Source organism: Phyllobates terribilis, unplaced genomic scaffold, assembly GCF_046119375.1.
Source record: "Phyllobates terribilis strain yellow unplaced genomic scaffold, ASM4611937v1 Scaffold_2__4_contigs__length_985480577, whole genome shotgun sequence".
Taxonomy (NCBI): domain Eukaryota; kingdom Metazoa; phylum Chordata; class Amphibia; order Anura; family Dendrobatidae; genus Phyllobates; species Phyllobates terribilis.
The window spans coordinates 768,089,690-768,113,529 of record NW_027362762.1 but is presented as its reverse complement, the minus strand read 5'-3'; the positions used below and the strand labels follow the sequence as shown (position 1 = coordinate 768,113,529).

At 48.2% G+C, this 23,840-nt stretch overlaps 1 protein-coding gene across 3 annotated transcripts in view; it reads left to right on the top strand.

Annotated features, from left to right (window-relative positions):
• STS (steroid sulfatase) overlaps positions 1-23,840 on the top strand; it is an 829,793-nt gene that overhangs the window by 230,243 nt on the left and 575,710 nt on the right. For all 3 annotated transcript variants that reach the window (XM_073667339.1, XM_073667338.1, XM_073667340.1), the window contains 2 exons: positions 861-1,002; positions 1,262-1,383. In XM_073667339.1, the coding sequence (XP_073523440.1) occupies positions 863-1,002; positions 1,262-1,383 (262 nt within the window). In that variant the 5' untranslated portion in view covers positions 861-862. The remainder of the gene's footprint in view (positions 1-860; positions 1,003-1,261; positions 1,384-23,840) is intronic.

Below are 23,840 nucleotides of genomic sequence, written 5' to 3'. Positions count from 1 at the left end.
CGTAACGATGGTCCGTATGCCCAAAAAGTTCAATTTTAGTTTCATCAGACCACAGGACATGACTCCAAAAATTAAGGTCTTTGTTCCTGTGTGCATTTGCAAACATTAATCAGTTTTTTTTATGTTTCTTTTGGAGTAATGGCTTCTTCCTGGCAGAGTGGCCTTTCAGCCCATTTTGATACAGTACTCGTTTCACTGTGGTTACTGACACAATCTTATCAGCTTCCACCATCATCTTCGCAAGGTCTTTTGCTTTTGTCCTTGGGCTAATATGCACATGTCTACCAAAGCACATTCAACTCTGGGACACAGAACCCGTCTCTTTCCTGAGCGGTATGATGGTTGGAGATTCCCATCTTGTTTTTACTTGCGTATAATTGTTTGTACTGATGAACGATGCACCTTCAGTTATCTTAAAATTGTACCCAAGGATGAGACAGACTTGTGTAAGTCCATAATTCTCTTCCTGATATCTTGGCTGATTTCTTTAGACTTTCCCATAATGCTACACAAAGAAGCAGTGTGTTTCAGGTGTGCATTAAAATACATCCACGGGTGTGTCACTAATTAATTCAGATGTTGCCAAAAAACCTGTTAGAAACTTCGAAAAACAGGACATCATCATATGGGCAGTCCAGAATTGTTTAAAGGCATAGACATCTTAGTGTATGTAAACTTTTGACTTTGCAGTAAGTAATAAGAATGCCTTGAAACCTTCTCTCTCTCTCATTATTCTGGCATTTATCTCATAAACTTCTGGTTTCAACTGTATCTATCTATCTATCTATCTATCTATCTATCTATCTATCTATCTTAGGTTGTAGTTTCCATATAACATATTGACTTCTTTCTTTCCATAGAGATGAAGCTTCTGTTGCCACTGACATTTTTGCTCAATATTAATATTCTCTGTGCTACGAAGTCAAAGCCCAACTTTGTTCTGATAATGGTTGATGACCTTGGAATTGGAGATGTGGGATGTTACGGGAACAAAACACTCAGGTTTGATGATGTTTCTTTTCATCTATGTAACCTTTTGAATAGATTACTCAAAAACAACCAAAAGATTATATTAAAATAATAATATAGATGTTTTCTGGTTAATCTATTATACATTTGTAAACTATGGTTGCTTTCTTTGGTAAAGTAAATGGCTTCATGCCACTCATTAAGTGGTTGAATAATGAAGAGCAGGCCTATTATATTTACGGGAAGAGGGTATGTAAATTCTACTTTTCTTTTTTTTTTTTTTTTTTTTCAGAACACCAAATATTGATAGAATAGCTGCAGAAGGAGCCAAGCTTACACAACATATAGCAGCATCTCCATTATGTACACCTAGCCGCGCTGCATTCTTAACGGGCAGATATCCTGTGAGATCAGGTATGCAATGGTATTTACTTTATATTCTCTAAAATAATTTTAGGAAAATATGTTCCATCGTTATTATTGTCATCTTAGCAGAAGGCAACCTGCCATTTAAAGAGTCTGTCACCCGCAAAATGCTTTTAAAAAGGCTATATACTGTGGTAGGGCAATTAACACCTATAAAAATCATACTAGCACTCTAGCAGTTGCTGAAACAGTGTCAGAAAATATATTTGAAGTTTTATGCAAATGATGGGTCTATGGTGCACCCCTGGTGTGGCCAAGAGTTTGGTACAATGTAACACCTCCTCATCTGAATATTGATTGCAGTGTCTGAATGCTGCTGGCATGTGTGCACATTCTCACTGACACTGCCTGTGCATGGACATGCGCGCACATAGTGTCACAGAGCATTCTACTCCTGTCTTCCTTTTGCTGATACCACTCGCAACACTGATACACACGAAAGTGTAGAGAGCAGCTACAGAGAAGAGGGAAGGGCGGACAGCAAATACATGCATCTCCTGAGTTTACTCCATCATTGAATTGAAGGTGATTTGATTATGTCCATTGTCACAAATGATAAAGGCAGAAGTGGGGGATGGCCTTTCAACTGAATGGGTAAGTCTTGCAATTGGACCACGGAAAGGCAATTATTGGAGAGTTCATTGCAACCTGACTACAGTAGAGGTTGATGTGAAGTGTATAAGCAACGTGTGTGTTCTTGTTTTTCTGGTATCTATTAGATGTTGGCTCCCAGTGCCAGATCAGGAAGCTGTTTGACTTCTTTCGTTAGACAAGTCTACCGTGGTGGAACTATTTAGGCTCTTTTGCAGAATGTGATTGGCCAATAGATATATGAATCAATAATTCGCATAAAGCATGGGAGATCAAATTGCTCTTGATCAAATGATCAGGTGATAATGTGGTTGTTGCTAATTCATCCATTGCATGGGTACACAACCTGCACCCTGAGTGCTAGATGCTTGCCTTGATACCTTTCTGTGCGGCCCCCAACTATATGATAACAAACATGCATAAAGGTAGTGTCTGGGGGCTTCTGATTTGTATTTTCCATGTTAGAAAGTAGAGGAGTGTAAGGTAGCACCTTATGAATTGGTGACTATTTCACTGGTGACTGGTACAATGTATGACCCTGTCATTACGGTGACAAAGAATAGATAATTTAGAAAGGTGGCTATGCATAAATCTGCCATAATCATTGCACTTTATTGGAGAAGGGAATCTCAACTGTGTCAGCGCTCCGCATAAGCTGCAATGGAGAAAGCTGAATCCATGGTTTCTTCTTTTCTGGATCGTGAAAAAGAGGGGAGAGGACATCTATCCTCCTGATAGGTAGGAATCCTTAAAATGGAACCAACACTTATTAGATATTTATGCTGTGATGTTTATGATGTTTTATTGTGTCCATAGGGTATGTTCATTATGAAAATGTGTCCTTAAGACTAAAAAAATTGAGGGGATTTGATCTATGGACTTTATTTGTTCAGGGTCTTGTGAGCTAGTTTGGGTCTCTAAAGAGAACCTGACAACTGATACATAATGCGTTATCCACAGAAACCCTGTATCGGACACTGGCCGCATAATTTCAGCCATATATGTTTAACGTAGTTTAATAGCTGATGGGGAATGAACTGTACTGATGACTAGTTGGACAGGCGAGTCCCCGGTGTCTTCCACGTGTTACCAGGGACCCGCCTGTCCAACTTATCTATCATGTGTTTCGGTCCCTGGTGGCTGTTAAATTATGTGTTTTTTTTAAACACAGCAGTGCTACAGAGTTAAATACATTCGGCTGAAATCATGCAGCCAGCATCTGATACATGCTGCCCGTAGATCTGGTTTCCATTAAAGGCGTTATCTACTATTTTTAAAAGCTTTCTCAATGTGCCCAGGAAGGCTTCCAAAATGAAAAATGTGTCCACAGTAGAAAAAGAAGGAGAGAGAAACAAAGAGCACACCGATCTAAATGTAGCTGCTTCGCTAAGATGGGTGCATACAAATCAATATTGTACTCATCTATTTATGGATCTTGCAGTCTTGCATATCGATCCTTAAAGATCACAATAGTGGGTTTTCCTTTACTGCTGGTCTACTGCCCGTTCCTGATAGCTATTGAGAACCCCTTCAGAGTTGTCATAGGAATGTATTGGACATCGATTTCTCTCCAGGCTAAATGTGCTCCCAATAATCGATATTACAGGTAAATATAGGCAAATATTATTTCCTGTACAATTTTTATTTCACCATACAACGCGTTTCGACATAAAATAGTCTTCATCAGAATAAACGATAAATAATTCCAGGGTTTATCAGATTTAAATGTTTCTGACATATATAAAAAATATATTTTTAATAAGATTTTATTTATATGTGTTTTATGTATAAGAAAAATATTTTTTATCTGCATGTTGATGTTTGCGGTTTAATATGAATATTAACATAAGCAGCTATACGTACAGTACAGACCAAAAGTTTGGACACACCTTCTCATTTAAAGATTTTTCTGTATTTTCATGGCTATGAAAATTGTAAATTCACACTGAAGGCATCAAAACTATGAATTAACACATGTGGAATTATATACTTAACAAAAAAGTGTGAAACAACTGAAAATATGTCTTTTATTCTAGGTTCTTCAAAGTAGCCACCTTTTGCTTTGATGACTGCTTTGCACACTCTTGGCATTCTCTTTGTTAGAACCTTGCTCTTAGGTTTTTTCCTTTGCTGGTCACATGACCTTGTTGGCCTATTTAATCCTGCTCCGCCCTTCTGGCTTTGCTGGACTTCATTGTATAACTACGTTTTAGCTAGCCTGTGCTCTGTATCTACTCTGTTAGTTTGCTTGGTCTACGGACCTCTATGTTCTATATATTTTGTTTGTTCGTCTGTCTGCTACTATTTCTGTTAGGAGGTGTCCCATTTTCCTCCCAGTCCTTAGTACTTGTAGGGATTCCTTCCCCACATCTATAGGTCTCCGTACAGACTAGCTTAGGACTTTAGCAGGTCTAATCGCAGGATCAGGTCCCCTGTTACATCGTAGGGATAAAGCTGAGTTCTATCGTAGGGACAGATCTCCTCTCTTTCCTTAGCTCTGGTAGCAGAACATAACAGTAAGTCCAGCCTGCAAATTCTCTAAGGAAAGATTTTTCTGTTCCATCATGGTGTCGGTTCAGGATTTGGCTCATCGCCTGCAGGGACTCTCTCTGGAGGTGGCCGAGCTCCGTCAGCACGTGAGTAACTGTCCTGGAGCACATTTCTTGGAGCCTAAGGTATGTTTGCCGGATTTATTTTTTGGTGAACACCGAGAATTTTTTTCATTTAAAAATGCTTGCTTATTGTATTTTCGTTTGAGACCCAAGTCCTCTGGGGATGAATCCCAGCGCATAGGGTTCATAATGTCACTTTTGCGCAAAGAGCCTCAGGAGTGGGCCTTTTCTTTGCAACCTAGTGATACATGCTTCAGATCAGTGGATAGTTTTTTTTCTGCTTTGGGACTATTATATGATGATCCTGACCGTGTCACATCAGCTGAGACTGAGTTGAGACGTTTGAAACAGGGATCAGGTAATGTGGAAAAATATTGTACTCATTTCCGTCGTTGGTCTACTCAAACAGGGTGGAACGATTCTGCTCTGAAAAGTCTATTTCTTGCTGGGCTCAATGAAAGGGATAAAGACCTGCTAATTGCTTATCCTACACCTGAAGATTTGCAACAGGCTATGCAATTAGCTATACGGGTGGATAGGAGACTGCGTGCAAGGGTTAATGAGAGCAAATCCTCTGCTATGTCAGTTTCTGGTTATGAGAATGTGTGTACTAACAGTGGTGAATCGATGGAGATTGGAGCGATGGCACCTCGCTCTCAAGAAAAAGATCGCAGATTTTCTGAAGGCTTGTGTTTCTATTGCGGAAAATCTGGTCATTTGATTAAAGGCTGTGAGCTTCGTATGAAGAAAGAAAAAAAAATGGTCAGTCATGCCCGTATTGCCTGTTTAAATTCCAAGGGTGTATTTTTAGCTGCTTCCACGATTGCTCAGGAAAAATTAATGGAATTTCGGGTGTTTGTTGATTGTGGGTCTACTCTGAATGTAATTGATGGGGGATTCTTGGAAAGACTCAATTTAAAACCCGAACCTTTATCATCCCCCATTGCTGTGGTTTCTGTGGATGGTTCCCCTTTGAAGAATATTACTCTCAAGGTCTGTGAATTTCCTCTCACTATTAATGGTGTTCACCATGAGAAATTGGATTTGGTAGTTTTGAATAACTTGCCTTCTCCAGTAATATTGGGATTGCCCTGGTTAAAATTTCACAATCCTGTACTGGATTGGTCTACCAGTGAAATTAAATCCTGGAGCCATAAATGTTATGACAAGTGTTGTAACGGGCATATTGCAGCTTTGGATAGGGGAGAATTGCCTGTTCCTATTCAGGATTTTTGGAGAGTTTTTTCTGAGAAGGAATCGCAGGCTTTGCCTCCCCATAGAGACTATGATTGTTCTATTGAATTTGTCCCTGGAGCGACTCTTCCTAAAAGTCGTTTATTTAACCTTACTATTCCTGAGAGGAAGGCTTTGGAGGAATACATACAGACAAGTTTGGCCGCCAGTCACATTAGGCCCTCTAAGTCTCCTGTGGCGGTTGGATTTTTTTTTGTAAAAAAAAAGGACGGCGGTTTACGTCCTTGTCTGGATTTTCGTGAGATTAACAAAATTACTGTACGCAATCCTTACCCACTGCCATTGATTTCTGATCTGTTTAACCAGTTAATGGGGGCCAAGTGGTTCTCTAAAATTGACCTTAAGGGGGCATACAATCTGTTGCGCATGAAGGAGGGTGACGAATGGAAGACTGCTTTTAACACTCCTGTGGGTCATTTTGAGAATCTGGTTATGCCTTTTGGTCTTACTAATGCTCCTGCATTTTTTCAGAATGTTATTAATGACATCTTTAGACCTTTGATCGGCAAAAATGTGGTTGTGTATTTGGATGACATTTTGATTTATTCGCCGGATCTGGAGTCTCATTGGCGGAGCGTACGTGAGGTATTACAGTTGTTAATGGACAATTCGCTTTTTGCTAAGCTGGAGAAATGTGAGTTCGCTGTACAGAAAATTAGTTTTTGGGTTACATTATCTCCAGCGAAGGTTTTGAGATGGACCCGGTTAAAGTTCAAGCTGTACAGGAATGGCCTAGGCCTATTGGTTTGAAATCGATACAGAGGTTTTTAGGTTTCGCCAATTATTACAGAAAATTCATAAAAAATTTTTCTAGTATTGTCAAACCTCTGACCGATCTCACCAGGAAAGGTGCTGATGCGGTTCAGTGGTCTTCTGAGGCTATTGAACCTTTTGTGTATCTCAAGGAGAGGTTCACCTCTGCTCCCATCCTTATGCAGCCTGATGTGACTAAGCCGTTTTTGGTTGAGGTTGATGCTTCCTCTGTGCGGGTTGGCGCAGCATTGTCTCAGGATAACGGGGATGGATTACATCCCTGTGCCTTTTTTTCAAAAAAATTTTCGGAGACTGAACTGAATTACGATATTGGTAATCGGGAATTATTGGCTATTAAACTCGCATTTGAACACTGGCGCCACTTCTTGGAAGGTGCGGAATTTCCCGTTCAGGTTCTTACGGATCATAAAAATCTGATATATCTTGATGCTGCCAAGCGCCTGAATGCCCGTCAGGCTAGGTGGGCACTGTTTTTCTCGCAGTTTAATTTCTCCGTTACTTACATCCCTGGTACTAAGAATGTTAAGGCGGATGCCTTGTCTCGCAGTTTTTCTCCCATAGTCGGTGCTGAGAAAGAGGAGAACATTTTACAAGAAGGTGTTGTGATAGCTGCTTTGGACTCCGTTTTGGAAGATGAGATTCTTAAAGCACAGGAGAATGCCCCATCTAACACTCCTCATGGGAGGTTGTTTGTGCCTGGGACCTTTAGGAGAGATTTGTTTGTTGAGTGTCACGAATCTCGGTTGGCAGGTCATCCCGGAATCTCTGAGACCAAGAGACTGGTGGGTCGCAGTTTTTGGTGGCCTGGATGGCAGAAGGAAGTCATTAAGTGGGTGCGTCAATGTACTATATGTGCTAGATCTAAGTCCTCACATACTCCTGCTGCGGGGTTGCTTTGTCCTTTGGAGGTTCCCAGTGCTCCTTGGACACATTTGGCTATGGACTTTATTACTGACCTTCCCCCCTCTGAGGGTTTTACTGTCATCTGGGTGGTCGTGGACCGTTTTAGCAAGATGTGTCACTTGGTTCCCTTCGTCAAACTGCCCTGCGCTAAAACTCTCGCTAAGGCCTTTGTCAAGGAAATTGTCAGATTTCATGGCATTCCTACTGACATTGTTTCTGATAGGGGTCCTCAGTTCGTGGCTCATTTTTGGCGTGCCTTTTGTGACAGGTTGGGAGTTCATTTGTCGTTCTCGTCCGGATATCATCCTGAATCTAATGGCCAGACAGAAAGGAAAAACCAGGATGTTGAGCAGTTCTTGCGTTGTTTTGTGGCAGACAATCAAGAGGGGTGGTCTGAGTTTCTGCCACTTGCTGAATTTGCTCTGAACAATCATACATCTTCTTCTGCTCGTTGTTCGCCTTTTTTTTGTTGTTCTGGGAGACATCCGTCGTTTGGGTCGTTCTCCAAGTTGGGATCTGCCGTGCCTGAGGAGGAGAATTTTTCCGGTGATTTGGAGAGAGTTTGGACGGATGTGCGTGGTAATCTTCAGGAGGCCAACAGAAAATCTAAAGACTACTTTGATAGGAAACGACAGGAGGTTTTGTTCGCTGTTGGTGACATGGTTTGGTTGTCCTCTAGGAATCTGCGGTTGAGGATTCCTTCTAAGAAATTGGGTCCCAAGTTTGTAGGGCCCTTTAAGGTGCTTCAGGTTGTCAACCAATCTGCTGTTAGGTTGGAGGTTCCTACCTCCTGGAGAATTAATCCGGTATTTCATGTCTCTCTGTTAAAAAAAGCTGTTGTGTCGGATGGTGACGCCTCTGCCTCTGTTCCTCCAGTGGTGGAGGACGGGGAATATGAAATTTCTCGCAATCCTTAACTCTAGACGGTATAGAGGTAGTTTGCAGTATCTTGTGGCCTGGAAAGGTTTCGGACCCGAGGATAACTCTTGGGTGAGGTCAGATGATGTTTCCGCGTCCAGACTTATCAGAGCGTTTCACAGGAGATTTCCTGATAAGCCTGGTCCTAGGGGATCCGGAGGATCCTCTTAGAAGGGGGGGTACTGTTAGAACCTTGCTCTTAGGTTTTTTCCTTTGCTGGTCACATGACCTTGTTGGCCTATTTAATCCTGCTCCGCCCTTCTGGCTTTGCTGGACTTCATTGTATAACTACTTTCTAGCTAGCCTGTGCTCTGTATCTACTCTGTTAGTTTGCTTGGTCTACGGACCTCTATGTTCTATATATTTTGTTTGTTCGTCTGTCTGCTACTATTTCTTTTAGGAGGTGTCCCATTTTCCTCCCAGTCCTTAGTACTTGTAGGGATTCCTTCCCCACATCTATAGGTCTCCGTACAGACTAGCTTAGGACTTTAGCAGGTCTGATCGCAGGATCAGGTCCCCTGTTACATCGTAGGGATAAAGCTGAGTTCTATCGTAGGGACACATCTCCTCTCTTTCCTTAGCTCTGGTAGCAGAACATAACACTCTTATTGAGCTTCAAGAGGTAGTAACCGTAAATGGTCTTCCAACAATCTTGAAGGAGTTCCCAGAGATGCTTCGCACTTGTTGGCCCTTTTGCCTTCTCTCTGCGGTCAAGCTCACCCCAAACCATCTCAATTGGGTTCAGGTCTGGTGACTGTGGAGCCCAGGTCATCTGGCGTAGCACCCCATCACTCTCCCTCTTGGTCAAATAGCCCTTACACAGCCTGGAGGCGTGTTTGGGGTCATAGTCCTGTTGAAAAATAAATGATGGTCAAACTAAACACAAATCGGATGGAATAGCATGCCGCTGCAAGATGCTGTGGTTGCCCTGCTGGTTTAGTATGCCTTCAATTTTGAATAAATCCACAACATTGTCACCAGCAAAGCACCCCCACACCATCACACCTCCTCCTCCATGCTTCACGTTGGAAACCAGGCATATAGAGTACATCCGTTTACCTTTTCTGCTTCGCACAAAGACACTGGTTGGAACCAAAGATCTCAATTTTGGACTCATCAGAACAAAGCCCAGATTTCCACTGGTTTAATGTCCATTCCTTGTGTTCTTTAGCCCAAACAAGTCTCTTCTGCTTGTTGCCTGTCCTTAGCAGTGGTTTCCTAGCAGCTATTTTACCATGAAGGCCTGCTGCACAAAGTCTCCTCTTAACAGTTGTTGAAGAGATGTGTCTGCTGCTAGAACTCTGTGTGGCATTGACTTGGTCTCAAATCTGAGCTGCTGTTAACCTGTGAATTCTGAGCCTGGTGACTCGAATAAACTTATCCTCAGAAGCAGAGGTGACTCTTGGTCTTCCTTGGTCCTCATGTGAGCCAGTTTCTTTGTAGCGCTTGATGGTTTTTGCAACTGCACTTGGGGACACTTTCAAAGTTTTCCCAATATTTCGGACTGACTGACCTTCATTTTTTAAAGTAATGATGGCCACTCGTTTTTCTTTACCTAGCTGCTTTTTTCTTGCCATAATGCAAATTCTAACAGTCTATTCAGTAGGACTATCAGCTGTGTATCCACCAGACTTCTGCACAACACAACTGATGGTCCCAACCCCATTTATAAGGCAAGAAATCCCACTTATTAAACCTGACAGGGCACACCTGTGAAGTGAAAACCATTTCCGGTGACTACCTCTTGAAGCTCATAAAGAGAATGCCAAGAGTGTGCAAAGTAGTCATCAAAGCAAAAGGTGGCTACTTTGAAGAACCTAGAATATAAGACCTATTTTCAGTTGTTTCACACTTTTTTGTTAAGTATATAATTCCCCATATGTTAATTCATAGTTTTAATGCCTTCAGTGTGAATGTACCATTTTCATAGTCATGAAAATACTGAAAAATCTTTAAATGAGAAGGTGTGTCCAAACTTTTGGCCTGTACTGTATATCTACACTGCTCAAAAAAATATAGGGAACACTCAACTAACACATCCTAGATCTGAATGAATGAAATATTCCCATTGAATACTTTGTTCTGTACAAAGTTTAATGTGCTGACAACAAAATCACACAAAAATCATCAATGGAAATCAAATTTATTAACCAATGGAGGCCTGGATTTGTAGTCACCCCCAAAATTAAAGTAGAAAAACACTCTACAGAGTGATCCAACTAAGATGTAATGTCCTTCAAACAAGTTAAAATGAGGCTCAGTATTGTGTGTGGTCTCCACGTGCCTGTATGACCTCCCTACAATGCCTGGGCATGCTCCTGATGAGGTTGCGGATGGTCTCCTCTGGGATCTCCTCCCAGACCTGGACTAAAGTATCCGCCAACTCCTGGACAGTCTGTGGTGCAACGTGACGTTGGTAGATGGAGCGAGACATGATTTCCCAGATGTGCTCAATTGGATTCAGGTCTGGGGAAAGGGCGGGCCAGTCCATAGATTCAATGCCTTCATTTTGCAGGAACTGCTGACACACTCCAGCCACATGAGGTCTGGCATTGTCCTGCATTAGGAGGAATCCAGGGCCAACCGCACCAGCATATGGTCTCACAAGGAGTCTGAGGGATCTCATCTTGGTACCTAATGGCATTCAGGCTACCTCTAGCAAGCACATGGAGGGCTGTGCGGCCCTCCAAAGAAATGCCACCCCACACCATTACTGACCCACTGCCAAACTGGTCATGCTGAAGGATGTTGCAGGCAGCAGATCGCTCTCCACAAGTGACAGACGTGACAAAGTCTGGAGACGTCGTGGAGAGCGATCTGCTGCCTGCTGTCATCAAGATAGGCTGCGGCATACTTCTTATGTGGGGCTAGGATTTGATCCATAGCCCTCTGGAAAGTGGCTGGGGCCCCCTGTAATCCGAACGGCATCCGAGTGTATTGAAAGCACCTCTCAGGTGTCGAGAAAGCCATCTTCTCCTTGGCTGTCTGGAACATGGGATCTGCCAATAGCCCTTCATCAGGTCGAGGGTGGTAATATACTTCACCGGTTCCAGCCTCTGGATGAGCTTGTCAACACGGTGCATTGGGTATGCGTAGCACTTGGACACCTCATTCAGCTGGCAGTAGTCATTACAAAACCTCCACATTCTATTCGGTTTTGGCACGAGGACGATGGGGCTCAACCATCTTTGACTACTCTATCACACCGAGGTCTAACATCCTCTTCACCTCAGCCGAGATCACCTCACATGTTCCACCACCAGGGTATGCCCCGGCAACTATGAGAACAAGTACCGATTCTGCTGGAGCAGTTCTGTACACTGTTGCTTCTGGGCAGGTGAAAGGGTCTCCACTATCATGACATCTTCCACCTGGCCTTCAGGAGTGGCTCCCAGGCAAGGAGTTCCCACAGGTTCCCAATCTCTCCACGGCTTGAGCAGGTTTACATGGTACACCTGGTGTGGCTTTCTTTGGCTAGGCTAGTGGACTCTGTAATTCACTTCACTAAGTTTCTCCACCACCTCATATGGGCCTTGCCACTTGGCCAGGAGCTTACTTTCGACAGTGGGAATGAGAACCAGAACACGATTCCCAGGCTGGAACTGTCTCGGTCTTGCCGACTGGTTATACACCCTCGCCTGGGCTTTCTGTGCCTGGAGGAGATTTTCCTTCATGATGGGCATCACCTTCGCCATTCTCTCCTGTAACTGAGCGACATGTTCGATGATGCTCCAGTTGGGCATGACCTCGGCCTCCAAGGTTCTTTGATGATGTCTAGGAGACCTCTTAGATGCCGCCCATATAGGAGCGCAAACAGAGAGAAGCCAGTGGAGGCTTGAGGCACTTCTCTGACCGAGAAAAGTAGAAATGGAAGTAGGTAGTCCAGGCTCACTCATCCTTTTCAACGACCCTCCTGAACATCGCCTTTAAGGTCTTGTTGAAGCATTCCACTAGGCCGTTCAACTGCGGATGGTAAACTGAGGTCTGAATCTGGGCAATCTGAAGGACTCTACATAGCTCCTTCATCATCTTGCTTATGAAGGAAGTTCCTTGGTCTGTCAAAATCTCTTTTGGCAGACCCGTCCGAGCAAAAATATTGGCCAGCTCTCGGGCTATACTTTTACTGGACGAGTTCCTTAGGGGTACCGCTTTGGGGTACCGGGTTGCATAGTCCAAGACCACCAGGATGTATTGGTGGCCCTGGGTTGATTTAACTACGGGACCCACGAAGTCCATGCCAATCCTTTCAAAGGGAACCTCTCTCACAGGTAGTGGAACTAATGGATTGCGGAAGTGGGAGGAGGGCCCAGTTATCTGGCAGGTGGGGCAGGACCTACAATAGTTTAAGATTTTGCGGTAACATCCTGGCCAATAGAACCTCCTCATTATTCTCTTCTGGGTTTTCTCAACCCCTAGGTTCCCATCCAGAATATGTGAGTGGGCCATGTCCACTTCCGATGTCGAGCGTGGTATTTCTCTAGGGCCCTGACTTTTGCACACGTGACTCAGACTGTATCCCTTCCCCAACAAGTTCCAGAATAAGGGAAAATTGCGCCCCAATATGATGGGATTTATCACGTCCTTGACCACCCCGACCTCGTGGACTGTCACTCTGGCCACTGGGTAGTTCTTGATGTCCTCATATATGCAGTGGACACCCACAGATTTGGTAGGGATCAGCTGGTGGGGAAGTTGGCACTGATTAAGGTTACCAGACTCCCTGAGTCCAACAGCCCCAGGACCATCACTCCGTTAACAGATACAGCACATACCTGTGGGCCCTCGCTGGGTTGACATGGTATTTCTCTAGGGTCCTGACTGTTGTACATGTGACTCAGACTGTATCCCTTCCCCAACAAGTTCCAGAACAAGGGAAAATCGCGCCCAAATATGACGGGATGTATCATGTCCTTGACCACCCCAACCTCGTGGAATTGGGCACTACAGTCTGTTCCGACTGTCACTCTGGCCACCGGGTAGTTCTTGGCTTCACCATATATGCAGTGGACACCCACAGATTTGGTAGGGATCAGCTGGTGAGGAAGTTGGCACTGATTAAGGTTACCAGACTCCCTGAGTCCAACAGCCCCAGGACCATCACTCCATTAACAGATACAGCACACGCCTGCGGGCCCACACTGGGTTGACAGTCCACACTGCAGGCTGAGTAAGCATAATATGAACATCGTCTGCCTAGGCTGCAGTCCATTGGCTCAGCAGACATATGACACTGGGCGGCTATGTGTCCCGGATTGTGACACCGCCAACAAACCACATCCTTAACAACAGTCCTTCTGGCACCTTCAGTGGAAGTGGGACGCCCCCCCAGTTGTGTCTCTGAACCCCTTCCCTGGTGAATCTGCCCCCTTTTGGATACTCCAGTACGGGGAGGTGACTGTTGGGTCACCCTAGGGATTTTTCGACCACTTGGTACCTCTCTACCAGGCACATGAGGTCATCTGTGTTCCGAGGATCACCCTGGGCAACCCAGGTCTGCATCGGCCTGGGTAGGAAATGGATGAACCTGTTCATCACCACACGCTCAACCATCTGGGCGGGAGAGGAAGACTATGGCTGCAGCAACTTCTTGACTAGATGTAGCAAGTCAAAGATATGTGAGTGTGGAGGTTTGTCGCCAGCATATGCACAGTAGTGGACCCTTTGTGCTCTGACAGACATAGTCACTTCTGAGCGTGACAATATCTAAGTTTTTAATTTGCCATATTGATTTGCGTCTTGTAAAGTCAGATTGTAATAGGCCTTCTGCGGCTACCCGGTCAAATATGACTCCAGAACCTCCACCCACTGCTCCAGTGGCAATCTCTCCCATTCTGCCACCCTTTCAAAAACAGTCAGGAGCGCCTCAACATCATCCCCCGGGGTCATCTTCTCCAACGCTCTCCTTACCGTCTTCCTGAGGTGTGCATCATCACCTGGACTTGTCGGAGCCTTGTCCTTGCCACTGACCGCCTCTGCAAGTAACTCAGTCTGCTGCTGCTGTTGACGATGCTGATTCTGTTGCTGCTGTTTCTGGAGCTGGATCTGTTGCATCACCAGCTTATTGGTCTCTTGTTGCTGCTGTAGCTGCTTTCAGTGCCGCTGCTGCATGCTCTGCTGGCTCTGCAAGTGCTGTTGCTGCATACTCTGCACCAGGTGCTTAATTAGCTCTTCCATGCTACCTGATTTCTCCTGCTGGCTGACAGCCTTCACCCAGGACATCCACTGGTCTCTGTTGCAGGTACACGTGTTCCTGGAATCTTGTCCGCACTTTCGCATCAACTGTAGTAAGACAACTCACTCATCCGGGTTTTCTCTGCAGGCTTTATTGTATTGTGTAACGGGTCTGGGAGGCGGAACCTCTGAGCAACTATACAAGGGGGCGGTCCTTGTAAGGAAGTGGTTGGCGCCCAGGGAAGATGGGCAGGTAGTCACAGCAAGTGACCGGGGCAGTCTCTGGGTAAACGGGCAGGAGGTCACGGCAAGTGACCGGGACAGTCTCTGGGTAACGGGCAGGTGGTCATGGCAAGTGACCGGGACAGTCTCTGGGTAAACGGGCAGGAGGTCACGGCAAGTGACCGGGACAGTCTCTGGAAAATGGGCAGGTGGTCACGGCAAGTGACCGGGACAGTCTCTGGGTAACGGGCAGGTGGTCACGGCAAGTGACCGGGGCAGTCTCTGGGTAAAGGGCAGGTACGACCTGTGACGGCTGAGCCTCCAGGTAGGCTAGCAGGCGAGTAGCAGATGTGTGCTCCCAGGTGAGCAGGCGAGAGTCTCTGGACAGGCAGGTGGTCACAGCACGTGACGGCGGAGCCTCCAGGTAGGCTAGCAGGCGAGTAGCAGATGTGTGCTCCCAAGTGAGCAGGCGAGAGTCTCTGGACAGGCAGGTGGTCACAGCACGTGACGACGGAGCCTCCAGGTAGGCTAGCAGGCGAGTAGCAGATGTGTGCTCCCAGGTGAGCAGGCGAGAGTCTCTGGACAGGCAGGTGGTCACAGCACGTGACGGCGGAGCCTCCAGGTAGGCTAGTAGATGAGCGCTCCCAGGTGAGCGGGCAAGAGTCTCTGGACTGGCAGGTGGTCACAGCACGTGACGACGGAGCCTCCAGGTAGGCTAACAGGCAGGTAGCAGATGAGCGCTCCCAGGTGAGCGGGCAAGCTGGTCCATAGACAGACTGACTGGTGTCGGAAGGCAGACCGTCGGACCTCAGGCTAGCAAGCAGGTAAGAGGATAACAGGCAGGAAACAGACAGCAAAATGGCAGGAAACTGGCAGGTAACTGGCAGGTAACTGGCAGGTAACTGGAAACGGGACCTGAGGGCTGAAGCAGAGTAGTGAACAGTGCAACAACATTGCTCGGGCACCTCCATTTTGGAGGAGGTGCCTTATATATGGAGGGATCCTCCGGCCATTGGCCTGGGACTCCTTAGGGCGGCGCGCGCGGCCCCTTTAAGAAAGGGGGAGCGCGCGCGCGCGCCCTAAGCACAGTGACCGGGGGAGAGCCCGCGCTGCAAGCAGAGCGGGAGGAAGCCGCCGGGCACGGAGCAGAGAGGTGAGGGGAACAGCGTCCCTGCCTAGCAGGAGGCAGGGACGCCGACGCTACAGTACCCCCCCTTTAGGCCCCCCCTTTTTTAGGCCAGACAGAAATTTACCAAGGATGAGAGGGGCATGGATGTTCTCCCGGGGCTCCCATGTTCTCTCCTCAGGACCAAACCCCTTCCAATCCACTAGAAAAAAGGTCTTTCCTCTTACCCTTTTGGTGCCCAGAATGTTCTCTACCTCAAACTCGTCTTCAGCAGAAACCGGAGCAGGGTGCGTACCTGTAGACTTGGAAAAGGAGTTAAGTACCACGGGTTTGAGAAGAGATACATGGAAGGAGTTAGAGATCCGTATGTTGGCCGGGAGTTTCAATTTATAGGCCACCGGGTTGATCTGTTTGATAACCTCCAGTGGGCCGATGAACCGAGGCCTTAACTTATAGGAAGGAATCTTGAGCCGGACATATTTGGATGAGAGCCAGACTTTATCTCCGGGACGAAATTGTGGGGAATCCAGGCGTTTTTTGTCGGCGTGTCTCTTCATCTGCTCGGACGACTGAAGGAGTGCGGATCGGGTACTCTCCCAAATGGAGGAAAATTTGCTAACGAGAGATTCCGCAGCCGGGTTGTCCACAGAGGTGGAGACAGGAAAAGGGATCCGAGGATGCTGACCGAAGACTACAAAAAACGGGGATTTAGAGGAAGATTCGCTCTCGTGATTGTTGTAAGAGAACTCGGCCCATGGTAGGAGATCCACCCAGTCTGAATGGTGGGCATTAACGAAGTGCCGGAGGTAACTGGTCAGATTCTGATGGATCCGCTCCACTTGACCATTGGACTGTGGGTGGTAAGCGGAGGAGAAGTCCAGGGTGACGTCGAGCAGTTTACATGTGGCTCTCCAGAAGCGTGAGGTGAACTGAACCCCATGATCCGACACGATGTGGAGAGGCAGACCATGGAGACGGAAGATGTGGCGGATAAAGTCTTTAGCTAGCCCGGGTGCAGACGGGAGGCCTGGCAGGGGAATGAAATGAGCCATTTTGGAAAAGCGGTCAGCGACCACCCAAATGACCGTACAACCAGCAGAGACGGGGAGATCTATTATGAAGTCCATAGCTATATGCTGCCACGGGGCAGCAGGTACTGGCAGAGGGAGAAGGTGGCCGGCAGGCAGGTGTCTCGGAATTATGTTGCGGGCGCAGGACACACAGGCAGAAACAAAGTCTATTACGTCCTTGTGCAGGGTAGGCCACCAGTAGTGCCGGGTAATAAGCTGGAGGGTCTTTTTCTGACCGGCGTGCCCAGCTAGCTTAGACGAGTGACCCCAGTGTAGAATCTTCTCCCGATCAGACACCGTTACGAACGTCTTACCGGGAGGGAGACGATTTAGACTCACGGGGGCTACCTGCATTACTCTGGCGGGATCGATGATGTGTTTAGGCTCCTCCTCAAGATCAGACACCAGAAAGGATCGGGACAGGGCGTCAGCTTTGATGTTTTTGTCAGCCGGGCGAAAATGAAGAATGAAATCAAAGCGGGCAAAAAACAAGGACCACCGGCCTTGGCGCGGGTTAAGTCTCTGGGCGCTCTGGAGATATGCCAAGTTCTTGTGGTCAGTGTAAATTATTACCGGGTGAAGAGCCCCCTCGAGCAGGTAACGCCACTCCTCCAGTGCCATCTTAATGGCCAACAATTCTCGGTCTCCTATAGAATAGTTGCGCTCAGAAGAGGAGAAAAGTTTGGAGAAAAAGCCGCAGGTTACCTTTCTTCCGGAAGATGACTTTTGGGTAAGTACCGCCCCAGCTCCGGAGGAGGAGGCGTCAACTTCTAGGAAGAATTGTTTGTTGCCGTCCGGACGATGCAGCACCGAGGCGGAGGAGAAGGCCTGTTTTAAGGAAAGAAAGGCCTCCTCTGCTTCGGGCGGCCATTCTCTGGGGTTCGTACCTTTACGGGTGAGCGCAGAGATAGGGGCGGTCCGGGAAGAGAAGTGCGGTATGAACAGGCGGTAATAGTTGGCGAAGCCCAGGAACCGCTGAATAGCCTTCAACCCCTCTGGTCGGGGCCACTTCTGGATGGCAGACAGTTTCTCAGGATCCATTTGTAGACCTGTCTGAGAGATTATGTAGCCCAGAAATGGAAAAGAGGTCTGCTCAAAGATGCACTTCTCATATTTAGCGTAGAGGTGGTTCTGCCTGAGCCTGAGCGGGACCTGACGAACGTCCCTCCGGTGAGTCTGGAGATCCGGAGAGAAGACCAAGATGTCGCCCAGGTACACCACGCAGGAGTAGAGAAGATCACGGAAGATGTCATTGACCAACTCTTGAAAGACGGCAGGAGCGTTACAGAGACCGAAGGGCATCACAAGGTACTCATAGTGGCCGTCCCGGGTGTTTAATGCCGTCTTCCACTCATCCCCCTGACGGATACGGACCAGGTTATACGCCCCACGGAGATCCAGTTTGGTGAAGATTCTAGCCCCCCTCAGACGGTCAAATAATTCAGGAATGAGCGGAAGGGGGTATTTATTCTTCACAGTAATCTGGTTTAGGCCTCTATAGTCTATACATGGACGGAGTGAGCCGTCCTTCTTTTTGACAAAGAAGAAGCCTGCTCCCGCCGGGGAGGTAGATTTCCGGATAAATTCCCTGGGCCAGGTTCTCCTCAATATATTCAGACATGGACCGGGTCTCTGCAGCGGACAAAGGGTAGATTCGCCCACGGGGAGGAGTAGAGCCCGGCATCAGGTCGATTGGGCAGTCGTATGGTCTATGAGGAGGTAAAGTCTCTGCCTCTTTTTTATTGAAGACATCCGCATAAGACCAATAGGGAACCGGAAGACCGGGCAGATTGGCTGGGGTAGGAGAAGGACGGGCAGGACGAACGGGAACTAGACAAGTCTTATGGCAGTCCTGTCCCCAGCGAAGGACTCCTCCGGTCTGCCAGTCAAGCACGGGTGCATGTTTCTGGAGCCAAGGCAGGCCAAGCAATAGTGCGTGAGAGAGTCCAGGCAGAACATGAAAGGAGATGCTCTCAGAATGCAGCATTCCCACCTGTAGAGTCAGAGATTCGGTGATGAGTTGGATGGGATGTGGTAAGATGCCCCTATCCACGGCGGCGACAGATAAAGGTACGGCCAGAGGTTTGGTGGGAATGCGGTATTTTTCTACCAGGGATTGAGAGATGAGATTTCCAGCAGCTCCTGAGTCAAGTTGAGCCAGTTCAAAATATCGGTTCTCTCCGCAGAAGATAGAGACAGACAGCATCAGGGATGGAGAGGGTTTACTTTTGTCTAGGGCGACCTCTCTGAGCGATCCTAGACACAGGCGTTTCCCGACCTCTCTGGGCAGGAATGGATCCGGTGCTCCTTACTGCCACAGTAGAAACAGCTCCCCTCGGCACGGCGTAAGTCTTGACGGGTCTTGACCATCTTGGTCTGGTCGACCTGCATAGGTTCAGGTGAGTGTGCCTGGGGAGTAACAGAGGGAGTGACGGGTCTCTGGAAGGTAGGGGCTAGACGTGGAAACCTTCTCTCACGGGTGACCTCCTTGGTGCGCTCCTGGAACCGGATGTCAATCCGGGTGGCAAGTGTAATTAAGTCGTCGAGAGTGGTAGGAATGTCCCGACCGGCGAGTTCATCTTTAATACGGCCGGACAGACCCTCCCAGAAGACGGACACCAGGGCATCGTTATCCCAGGCCAGCTCCGAAGCAAGGGTACGGAACCGTATGGCATATTGGCCCACGGTGAGACTCCCTTGGCGGAGGCGTAGCAGAGATGAGGCGGATGAGGTCTTCCGTCCGGGTTCGTCGAAGACCTTCCGGAAAGCCGTGAGAAAGGCTGGCAGGTCGGACACCAGGGGATCTCCTCTCTCCCATAGAGGATTTAGCCAAGCCAGTGCCTCCCCCGTGAGATGGGACATGATGAAGGCTACCTTGGCCCGGTCGGAATTAAACTGGTGGGACAGGAGTTCAAAGTGCAGGGTGCACTGGTTTATGAAGCCCCGAGCTTGAGCGGAGTCGCCTCCGAACCGAGGAGGTGCAGAAAGCCGGGTTCCGGAGCAGGATAGCATGGTATTGGTCGACAGCGGAGCAGCCGGGCTGCGAGTCATGACACTAGCGGTGGTTGCTGGCGGAGCAGTCAAAGTGTCCAGGCGAGAATTGACATTCCGCAGGTGACCCAGGATGGACTCCTGTTGGGACCTCTGTCGGGACAGTTCATGACAAAGGTCCGAGAGCGAGGGAGCTTGGGTGCCAACGGGTTCCATGGCCCGAGCAAACTGTAACGGGTCTGGGAGGCGGAACCTCTGAGCAACTATACAAGGGAGCGGTCCTTGTAAGGAAGCGGGTGGCGCCCAGGGAAGATGGGCAGGTAGTCACAGCAAGTGACCGGGGCAGTCTCTGGGTAAACGGGCAGGAGGTCACGGCAAGTGACCGGGACAGTCTCTGGGTAACGGGCAGGTGGTCACGGCAAGTGACCGGGACAGTCTCTGGGTAAACGGGCAGGAGGTCACGGCAAGTGACCGGGACAGTCTCTGGAAAACTGGCAGGTGGTCACGGCAAGTGACCGGGACAGTCTCTGGGTAACGGGCAGGTGGCCACGGCAAGTGACCGGGGCAGTCTCTGGGTAAAGGGCAGGTACGACCTGTGACGGCTGAGCCTCCAGGTAGGCTAGCAGGCGAGTAGCAGATGTGTACTCCCAGGTGAGCAGGCGAGAGTCTCTGGACAGGCAGGTGGTCACAGCACGTGACGGCGGAGCCTCCAGGTAGGCTAGCAGGCGAGTAGCAGATGTGTGCTCCCAGGTGAGCAGGCGAGAGTCTCTGGACAGGCAGGTGGTCACAGCACGTGACGGCGGAGCCTCCAGGTAGGCTAGCAGGCGAGTAGCAGATGTGTGCTCCCAGGTGAGCAGGCGAGAGTCTCTGGACAGGCAGGTGGTCACAGCATGTGACGGCGGAGCCTCCATGTAGGCTAGCAGGCGAGTAGCAGATGTGTGCTCCCAGGTGAGCAGGCGAGAGTCTCTGGACAGGCAGGTGGTCACAGCACGTGACGGCGGAGCCTCCAGGTAGGCTAGCAGGCGAGTAGCAGATGTGTGCTCCCAGGTGAGCAGGCGAGAGTCTCTGGACAGGAAGGTGGTCACAGCACGTGATGACGGAGCCTCCAGGTAGGCTAACAGGCAGGTAGCAGATGAGCGCTCCCAGGTGAGCGGGCAAGCTGGTCCATAGACAGACTGACTGGTGTCGGAAGGCAGACCGTCGGACCTCAGGCTAGCAAGCAGGTAAGCGGATAACAGGCAGGAAACAGACAGCAAACTGGCAGGAAACTGGCAGGTAACTGGCAGGTAACTGGAAACGGGACCTGAGGGCTGAAGCAGAGAAGTGAACAGTGCAACAACATTGCTCGGGCACCTCCATTTTGGAGGAGGTGCCTTATATATGGAGGGATCCTCCTGCCATTGGCCGGGGACTCCTTAGGGCGGCAAGCGCGGCCCCTTTAAGAGAGGGGGAGCGCGCGCGCCCTAAGCACAGTGACCGGGGGAGAGCGCGCGCTGCAAGCAGAGCGGGAGGAAGCCGCCGGGCACGGAGCAGAGAGGTGAGGGGAACAGCGTCCCTGCCTAGCAGGAGGCAGGGACGCCGACGCTACATATTGCATTAAACCCCGCAGCTTCAGCAAAAATAAACACGGCCTTAATGGCAAAAAGACAAAACAAAAGATAAACTATAGAACAGTCCATAGGAGTGTGGGGTTTGCCCACACAGGTTGTAGCACAGTCTTCATCTCCTTCCTGAGCTATGGCTTCCCAGTCTGGAGACCTTGCCTCTCCAAACACAACAAGAGAAAAAAAAAATAGTGACTGAGCATTTAAGCTTGCCCAGCCACACCCTGAGGGGAGGTATGGTGAATGAAATCCCACCCAATCTCTGTTATTCACACAAAACCACACCCTTCAAAATGGTGATTACACCCCCAGCACATAACAAGCTAGGGAAAAAGTTCTAGATTCAGTTCACACAGTCTAACAGCCATAGTGACACTGTCACGCAAGGTGTGGGAAAGACTTAGTGCAACACAAAGGGAAGAAGGAAAGGGAGACAAGACTTTAGGGAAAGGGGAAAATGGAGACCTCCTAGGCTGATCTAATATCACCCTGTCTCCACTAACGTGCCTGTATTGGATCTTCACCAATCGCTGCTGGCGAACCCCGCCCTGTGTTTCCCTGGTGATGGGCCCTGGCTAGAGAAGGGAGGGGAATGAGCGCTAGTCGATCCCCACTGACCACTAAAGACAACAAGGGGGAACAAACAAGGGAAGATAGCTTAACTTTTAGTCGACTTCAGAGAGATGAACACCCTTCCTCATAGCTCCAGAGAGGATGAAGTAATGCACTTGCTCCGAGCCTTCACAAAGGGTAATGTGAGTATCGCCGGCACCTCCCTCAAGCAGACACCAGGTATTTATACACCCAGGCAAGGGTGTTAATTAGCCAGAGGAAGGTAGCCGCTGGGTCCGAGAGAGACAGCCTCTAAGAAGGTGTCTGCAATGCCAAACATAGAGATCTCCTGCAACCAACTGCAGGGCGACTGTCACTTCTGACACACACGTCACAGACACATACCTCCCCTCACATATAACACCAGCGACTCTGTCACAACATATATATATATATATATATATATATATATATACAGTGCCTACAAGTAGTATTCAACCCCCTGCAGATTTAGCTGGTTTGATAAGATGCAAATAAGTTAGAGCCTTCAAACTGCAAATGAGAGTAGGTTTTATGAACAGAAGCATAAATCTTACAAACCAAAAAGTTATGTTGCTCAGTTGAATTTTATTAAATTTTAAACATAAAAGTGTGGGTCAATTATTATACAACCCCTATGTTTAATATTTTGTGGAATAACCCTTGTTTGCAATTACAGCTAATAATCATCTTTTATAAGACCTGATCAGGCCGGCACAGGTCTGTGGAGTTATCTTGGCCCACTCCTCCATGCAGATCTTCTCCAAGTTATCTAGGTTCTTTGGGTGTCTCATGTGGACTTTATTCTTGAGCTCCTTTCACAAGTTTTCAATTGGGTTAAGGTCAGGAGACTGACTAGGCCACTCCAACACCTTGACTTTTTCCCTATTGAACCAGACCTATGTTTTCTTGGCTGTGTGCTTTGGGTCGTTGTCTTGTTGGAAGATGAAATTACGACCCATCTTAAAATCCTTGATGGAGGAGCGGAGGTTCTTGGCCAAAATCTCCAGGTAGGCCGTGCTATCCATCTTCCCATGGATGCGGACCAGATGGCCAGGCCCCTTGGCAGAGAAACAGCCCCACAGCATGATGCTGCCACCACCATGCTTGACTGTAGGGATGGTATTCTTGGGGTCGTATGCAGTGCCATCCAGTCTCCAAACGTCACGTGTGTGGTTGGCACCAAAGATCTCGATCTTGGTCTCATCAGACCATAGAACCTTGAACCAGTCTGTCTCAGAGTCCTCCAAGTGATCATGAGCAAACTGTAGACGAGCCTTGACATGACACTTTGAAAGTAAAGGTACCTTACGGGCTCGTCTGGAACGGAGACCATTGCGGTGGAGTACGTTACTTATGGTATTGACTGAAACCAATGTCCCCACTGCCATGAGATCTTCCCGGAGCTCCTTCCTTGTTGTCCTTGGGTTAGCCTTGACTCTTCGGACAAGCCTGGCCTCGGCACGGGAGGACACTTTCAAAGGCTGTCCTGGCCGTGGAAGGCTAACAGTAGTTCCATAAGCCTTCCACTTACGGATGATGCTCCCAACAGTGGAGACAGGTAGGCCCAACTCCTTGGAAAGGGTTTTGTACCCCTTGCCAGCCTTGTGACCCTCCA